Here is a 7687-nt window from a genome sequence, read left to right as displayed (position 1 = left end):
CGCCGTAAATGTATATGTAATTTAACTTTTATCATCGACTACAGTGAATAAAGTGATTACATCAATTCTATTTATCAGAGCCCTGTGCTCTACTGTGTCTCAAAACTGCTAATTGAATTACAAAAAGTATCTTGTCAGTGTGAATGTTTAATACCCACAAAGCACATTGCCTGGTACCACATCTTTTAACATAGTGGTTATACATATCAATGGAGTAGATTAACAACAGCATTATAGTGCATTTTAAAGGGATTTTGAACGAAGAAGTTTACCGTTGAAAGTAAAACTAAGACGACATCGCCCCCTCGTGGGCTTTACCTATAATATCTCAAACTGCCTTTGATCCATCTTAAAAAAAAAAAACTGTGATAAACACCTGAAAACCAAATGTATGTGAAATAACAAAATCGAACATTTATTTTTAAATACATAAACTTTATTGTGAGGTGAGTTTCCAGTAATAGGATTACAATTCAGCAATGGGCTTGTGGGGCCAATAGGGTTGTTTGACCTTGTCCAACTTGGTCTCGGGGAAGGTATTGTTAAGGTCCTCGATAGTCATCTGGTCGAAGGGGATCATGTTCTTAAATACATCCAGCTGAGACCAAAACACGAAAGAACAGAGAGAGTGACAGAAAAAAAAGTCAGTACGGTAATAAATACAGTTTTCCCGAAGACATCCATGAGGTGTTTTGGCAACAAATGAACTAATGTCTCACCCTTTTCTCATACTCGGCGATGCGGGCCTTAGATCCTTCAATGTAGACTGATGCATTTTTATTCTGTTACAGAAAAGTGAAAATTTTACATCTGACAATGCAAAATGACAACAGCACAACACCAGTATCATTGACCATTCATTTCAATTAAATCCTGTTGTGGTTTCAGTCTCTTTATTTTAATTTAAAATGTCTGTTTTAGTGTTGAGTGAATTTTATCACTGTAAAATTATTATCTTAGTAGTATTGGTTGAAATGCATCTATTTTCAAATTAAAAGTTACCAAATATTACAACAGTAAATAAAAAAAGAAATTCAGGCAATACATGGATTTGTTTGGTGTAATAACTTACAGCTTCAGCCTCCTGTGCACTGATTGCACTTGTCTGTGTATCAACAGGCTCAGGGATCTGCAGGGCTTTGAACTGTATGTAAGAAAAACATTTATCATTAACCAGCCAACTGCAAAACAAAAAATGCTGAAAAAAACAAATGAAAGCATAACATAACTGCAGACACCAGCTAAAACAATTACTCACTGGCACCGTAACCCCTCAAAGCTGTTCAAAGAGAAAGTCATTTCAAAATATCCTAAAAGTGAAAGCTAAGATTTGTTTGTTAGATTCTATGGCCTACAGAGACCTCCAATGTATTTATGCTCCTTTGAGGTCACCATTAATTTCGATCCTCAAATGCATAACTCCCCACGACCCTGAATACAGGATAAGCAATAGACGATGGATGGATGGAAATGCATTACTACATTATCAGGAAAGGTCTCAGCAGAGCTGGAAAACGTCAGAAAAATATGCATTTACAATTAAAGTTAAAAGTTGCCATGTCCAAAGTGTTTTTTTAACCCACATTTCATGAGGAGACTGCATAATGCTCATGGCCCACTGAAGGCCAAGTTGAGTAAAGCTCACCTTCTTCTCAAACTCATCCACCATCCCAGCCTTGGCCACTGCGCTCTTATAGAAGCTCCAATCAATGGTGGCAGGAGACTCTGGCAGCGAGGTTAGTCTGGTTTTAAGAGAGAAGATGTAAATCAGCACAGACAGTAAGAAGAATGAGCAAATATGTTCATGAGCTGTTAAATCTAATAAGGTGGCATAAAAAGATCAACTTAATAGCTAGATGGCATAAACAAGACAAATACTGTCGTAAATTCTTCAAGGACAAAAATTAATAAACTAATGCAATTATATAGACTAAAGAAGCAAAGAATAAAAAGTTGCATGCGGTAATTGTCTGCAGCTTTGATTTCTTCTCCTCAAACATCTCATGGGTAGAGGCATCTCAGTAGACTGAACACTTGAGCAGTTTGACCAAAGTATTTTCTACAAGTTTTCATGCAAACTGCCAAGAATTATTCAGCTCTGATTTGCCTTAACAAAAATGAACATCCACACACAAGGAACTGCACATTGCAAATAAATGCTAGCGAGCAGATGCTATTTTCTGTATTTATATGTGATCGTCCTTCCAGCACCTCGCAACGCTTCTCATGCTTGGTGGATATTTAGGAACTGTATCATTGCATGAATCTTTCAAAGATTAAAGCTAGACTCCTACTAAACTTCCCTCGGATGGCTGTCATTTGGCTTATCAGCAAGAAAACACATCCTCCACCAAGCAGTAGTAACTTCAAAATAGTATTAATATTCATTTGCACGTTTGTTATATTCAGTGTTTAAACCAAGAATTAAGTTTGGCACTAAAAGCCTGTTGTTCTTGTAAAACCCACTTGGCAGCGATGGCGTCACTGCGAGTCTTCAGTGCGTTGAACATGCCCCTCTGGTTGGGTGGGACCCGCTCAGCAAATGCCAGCCAGTCAATGGCTTTCAGGGCTACACGACGGCCTGCCATTCTGTCTGTCTGGAAGGTGGAAGGAAATCCTGTTATGTCCAAACCATCTTCACCAAAACATCAAAACAATCCAGGCTACATGTGGCTGAACAAGCAAATGTTTCGCATAAAACAAATTATCAAGTACAACAGCCGTGCGATGAAAATGTTAAAGCCATTTGAAAAATGTGTTGTTATCCTACTGCTATCATGGTCAAAACTAAAACGTTTCACTTGTCTTTCAGGTAGGTGTCCATGTTGCTACTTCAGAATGCAGCAGCAAGAGTTTTAGCACAACCTTTTTTAAGCAATATAATCATAACAGCTGTGCTGAGGTGATTACACTTGCATCCAGTAAATCTTAGAATTTATTTTAAATGTTTGAAGCTTGTTTTGAAGGCCCTACATGGTCTGACACCTCAATATCTGTCTGACATGCTTGTGGGCTGCAAACCAGCCAGAACCCTCAGGTCATCTGGAATAGGCTGTCTAGTTATTTCCCAGGTCTCCACAAAAACTGGTGAAAGTGCCTTTAGCTTTTATGCTCCAAGCCACAGGAACATCCTCCCCACTAGGTGTTCCCCAACGCTAAAGACCTTTAAAGTTAAACTGAAAACTTACTTGAAAATGTATTTTTAGCTGTGCCTTTCAGTTGTCAGGTTGACGGTCTCTATTATTATTTTTGTTAAGTTTGCTTGCTGATTGTATTGGATGCCGTAGTTTATGATGAATGTTATTGCTATTATACTAATATTTGACCTGAGGGTCGACTTTTTGAACTATAGACTATGAGAAAAACATCAGTTAAATGTGAGAAAATACACAAACAAACATAGACACATTGAATTTGTCAATGTTAAGCCAAGTTGCTGCAGCCAAGATCGACACAAACATTTAACCTCAAACTTGACTTACACTGAGATGTTATAGCATAATGCATTTAGTCGATCCAGTGCGACACGTTCACTTGTAATGACTGACTTCAGGATAGGTCTCAAGATGAAACACATAACTGGGTTAAACCGTGCAGAAGTAACGTTAGCGTTAACGCAGGTAATATTAGCAATGAAGACCTTCGAGTTAATGCAGCTTAAAGCAGGCCCGATTACTAACGTCCATATTAAAGACCTTAAAGCATGTTTAAATAACGAAAGGTGAATGTTAAATGGTGACAACACATTGTTTGTCAAAGGGAAATCAATGACATCGGGCCCTTGACATTATGTTCAATTCAAGACGGCTGCAAGGCTAGCTAACGGTGGCTAACTCCGTTAGCTAGATAGCCAAGGTCAGAGAAGTCTCTCTGTAACTCCAGGTTTTTCACAAAACATCGAGTAAACAGTAAGTTTTACTGCATATAACAATACATGTGAGAACTGCACACCTAATAATTTTAAGATTTCATTACATATTGTGTCATTCCGCAAACCGCTCGGCTAAAGTACTCACCTCGCTGTACAAAGTGTAGTCTGTGACGGCCGGGGCGGACAGCGGAAGTGCAGTTTCTTCATCAGCGCCTCCACCAGCGGCAGCAAATTCACTAGCGCCCTCCGCTGGACGGGAAGAGCACCTACAGCGAGTAATACTGACTCTATTTGTTCGTCGAAAGCTCAGAAACAAGGCAAGATCTCCCACTATATAGATAACTGTATATAGATGCAAATAAGTGCATTCTACAATATTGCCCAATAAACTGTAACCGTGATTTTATTTATCCTTTAAGAGTGACACACGGGAGAAGTTGTTGGAGAAGTATTGGTGACAAGAACAAAAGAGCATCAACATGAAACAAAATTGTTCCTTTTGAGGTATCGGTGTTAAACATTGGGCCATATATATTACCCCAATTAACAATTGCACTAAAGATGTGATATTGAACATTTTTACATCCGTTACGTCCGTTACGCACACCTTTCCGCTGTAGTTAATGACAACGAAATGACAAGATATATTAGATTAAAATGCATTTATTTTTATAAATGCTGTGATAAAACTGCCAAAGAAGACATGCAGTTGTGTTGATGTATTTATTCATAATTATTACAAACCCTTTTACGTTAACAGATAGGGCTACTGCGGATGTTACGGTAATGAAGAAATAGATTTATTTCCAAAGTGGTAAATAAATATTACAGATTTTAGTCTGCACGCTATTTTAAATTCCAGCTTAGTAAAAATAAATGGCACGATATTGGAAAGTTGGCATAATTATTGTTCTATTATTCTAATTAGGCATTGTTTTTTTTTTGGCACTGTGTTTGAGGTTTGGGTCGTTGCTTCTTTAAAATACATTAACAAACAAAAAACAAATACAAATCATCTCATCTGTGCTTCTTTTGATGAAGTCATAATTCTTGGAAGAGCACTCACACTGATTCATCAAACTCTACGCTATGCATCACATTAGTTAAAAATGTTTTTAAAAAAACATGGTAATACAATGAGTCAGCCACTTTCAAGTCTTGTATAATGTTTATTTACTAAAAATCAGTTTGTACAAGTAACTGAACATTTGGATAGATTGAAGTATGTACACAGTACAGATACAAAGATATTCAATAAATACCACATTTCCTGCTGCTCTTCAAGCGAGCCAGGGCTTTATGAACACTACAGTTATTTACATTTACAGCAAAAATCCCTCAAAGAAAATCTATTATCACTCCCATAAAGGCAACGTTTTGAGAGTATATAAAAAACAAATCTAATACACGTGATTTTCTAAAATATATATATTTTTTGCTCCATACAAAATGTAGAAATCGTGACACGAAACTGCTGTAAGGAAATACAAACATTCAAACAACAACTCTGGGGAAACTGCAGTTTCACCAGAAACAGTCAACGCTGAATGAGGAGGAATACTTCAAGTGATACACTGGTCTTAAGGCACTGACAACGTCTAAGTACTTTTCTGTTGCTTTTAAACCTCCGCTTCAGTAGCCTCGATCACCGCCGTCATGTCCCGACACACAACCCAAACTACGAAAGTACAAATCTACTGCACGGCGGATGGACTGGAATGACGTATTTAAGGCATGTGGTTTAAAAACCTGACATTTAGCTTTGGAGTATCAGTAATTTAGGCCTGTGAATCCACAATCCACGGGACCGTTTAAAAATGAGGAGAGCAAGTGACCTCGCTCAGTCCAATTATGCACACAATAATATATATATCAAAATGTGTCCCAAAATGTTTTTTTATTATTATTATTATTCTGGAAGTACAAAAAAAACGCTCTAAACTCCAAATACAAAAATGTGTCCAACGCATCATCCTCGAAGTATATTGCAACCATGATAGGAGACATTTTGCCTCTTAAAACACACACACACACACACACACACACACACACACACACACACACACACACACACACACACACACACACACACACACACAGTACCACTAAGACAAATAGTACATCCCATAAGTGACGGGTCCGCCGAACAGTCCTGGGACCGGCAGACTGGGCCTCGCGAAGGGGTTTGACGGACCCCATGCTGGAGACCCCATGTGCGCTCCGAGGGGGAGCGGCAGCGCGAAGGCGGGCAGGATGGGCTTGGAGGCCAGTTTATACTTTTCCAGCTCGGCCTCCTGCAGTCTCTTGGCTTTGGCCCTCCTGTTCTGAAACCAGATTTTGACCTGAGTCTCCGTCAGGTTGAGAGAGTTGGAGAACTCGGCTCGCTCGGCGATGGAGAGGTACTGCTTCTGGCGGAACTTGCGCTCCAGCGCCAGCAGCTGGGAGGTAGTGAAGGGCGTGCGAGGTTTCCTGTTGTTTTTGTGTTTCCTTAAAGTACACGCAGGTGGACTCGTGCTCCCTGTTACAGAAAAAAAAAAAAGGGGAAATAGCCGAGGTTAGATGAAATAGATGTAATTGTCAGGTGAGTCTTCATCTTAAAGGCAGTCACGATACAGCAAGGAAACCCTTAATAAATACGTTTTACATTTGTGATGACGCATTGAGCCGCTGTGTTAACATGCATCACCAACTGATCTGGTCGTGCAAAAAAATATTTGAAGGTTTAATCACGCATTTATGTATTAATATATGATTTATGCAAGCAAATATATGTGATATTATCAAATTATCAAACACTGACATATAAGCAACTGTGCGTCACACGCTCTGCAACACCATAATGAATCTGCGGTTTATAGGACATAACAAAACGGCAAAACGCAAGAAGGAATTTTACGCACAGAATATAGAGCTTTAGGGCCACCATCAATATGAATGCGCCACAGCAAGGAAAGTAAACCTTCATGTATCGGTTGTCTTATAGCGCCGGTTTCTTTGCAGTCTTAATGATCGACAATAGAATATGAATAAAGGTGAAAACGCATTCTCGAGTGCGCAAAACTCTCACAACGACAGAGGGACGGACTTACGAGGCGGAGTAGAAAAGGAGGACGTCTGGAACCAAGTGCTCTGATCTTTCTCACAAAACTGCGGGCTGTCCTCGCTGGAACTACTGGAAACACCCTGCGAGCTCTCCGCGGAAACCTTGCTCTCCGCGTAAAGAGTCCTGGGAGAGAACTGCAGGCCCTGCCCGACCGCTGGCTTCGGCAGGGCCAGGGTTAAATCTGTGGGGGAATAAGAAGTCCGACAGGTGGTCTTCTTAGAAATCAACGACTCGACGCTAAACGGGAGGCTGCTCCGCTGGAGTTTGTATCCTTTCTCGGTGGTCATGTCTTTGGGCTGGAGCTCCTCGCCCTCCGTGTCCGTCTCCTCTTTATGATGAAGCTGTTTGGCGTCCTGGGACGGCGAGCCCTGCGCAGGATTCATCGTGACACAAGGGGATGGGGCCATGCACCTCCGTGTGGCCTGTTCAGAGGAATGGAGTCGCGGAGGTGTACAGTATCCAAGATGCGTCTCCGCGCTGTCAGCGGTGCCCAGTAAGTAGCTTTTACGCGCCGTACGGGGTCGTCTATAAAAGGACAGGGGCTGTCCCCCCTCCGCGCTCCCACCAATCAGCGCGTCACGTTGGCCTCGTGACGTCGGCGAGTGCGGGGCCGATTGGCCCGCTGCCTTCCAAGGGAACATCAAGAGGCCTTGAGAGGAAGGAGAAGTTAATCATACAGACCCCATGCGGCGCGCGGCTATTGATGGCGCTCA

General features: G+C 40.9%; 2 protein-coding genes across 2 annotated transcripts; both read right to left on the bottom strand.

Annotated features, from left to right (window-relative positions):
- Positions 1-414: 414 nt before the first annotated feature.
- On the bottom strand, positions 415-4083 carry atp5pd (ATP synthase peripheral stalk subunit d). Its single transcript, XM_084005853.1, has 6 exons — positions 4017-4083; positions 2467-2597; positions 1646-1742; positions 1073-1144; positions 720-782; positions 415-598 (listed from the first exon to the last, which is right to left on the bottom strand). Exons 2-6 carry the CDS (start codon positions 2586-2588, stop codon positions 467-469), a joined length of 486 nt encoding a protein of 161 aa, XP_083861979.1. The 5' UTR covers positions 2589-2597; positions 4017-4083; the 3' UTR covers positions 415-466.
- Positions 4084-5940: 1857 nt separating this feature from the next.
- Positions 5941-7439, bottom strand: LOC311011225 (homeobox protein MSH-C-like). Its single transcript, XM_084006045.1, has 2 exons — positions 6961-7439; positions 5941-6389 (listed from the first exon to the last, which is right to left on the bottom strand). Exons 1-2 carry the CDS (start codon positions 7379-7381, stop codon positions 5977-5979), a joined length of 834 nt encoding a protein of 277 aa, XP_083862171.1. The 5' UTR covers positions 7382-7439; the 3' UTR covers positions 5941-5976.
- Between the last annotated feature and the right edge of the window lie 248 nt (positions 7440-7687).

Source organism: Eutrigla gurnardus (genome assembly GCF_963514095.1).
Source record: "Eutrigla gurnardus genome assembly, chromosome: 3".
In the NCBI taxonomy this organism is placed as follows: Eukaryota; Metazoa; Chordata; class Actinopteri; order Perciformes; family Triglidae; genus Eutrigla; species Eutrigla gurnardus.
This window is presented reverse-complemented; position numbering and strand designations above follow the sequence as displayed.

Coding starts and splice junctions, on each gene's coding strand:
- atp5pd (XM_084005853.1), bottom strand. CDS start 2,588: ATGGCAGGCCGTCGTGTAGCCCTGAAAGCCATTGACTGGCTGGCATTT. Junction 1,743..2,466: donor AGTGACGCCATCGCTGCCAA/GTGGGTTTTACA, acceptor TCTTAAAACCAG/ACTAACCTCGCTGCCAGAGT. Junction 783..1,072: donor GTGCACAGGAGGCTGAAGCT/GTAAGTTATTAC, acceptor TTTCTGTAACAG/AATAAAAATGCATCAGTCTA.
- LOC311011225 (XM_084006045.1), bottom strand. CDS start 7,381: ATGGCCCCATCCCCTTGTGTCACGATGAATCCTGCGCAGGGCTCGCCG. Junction 6,390..6,960: donor CTCCTTTTCTACTCCGCCTC/GTAAGTCCGTCC, acceptor TTTCTGTAACAG/GGAGCACGAGTCCACCTGCG.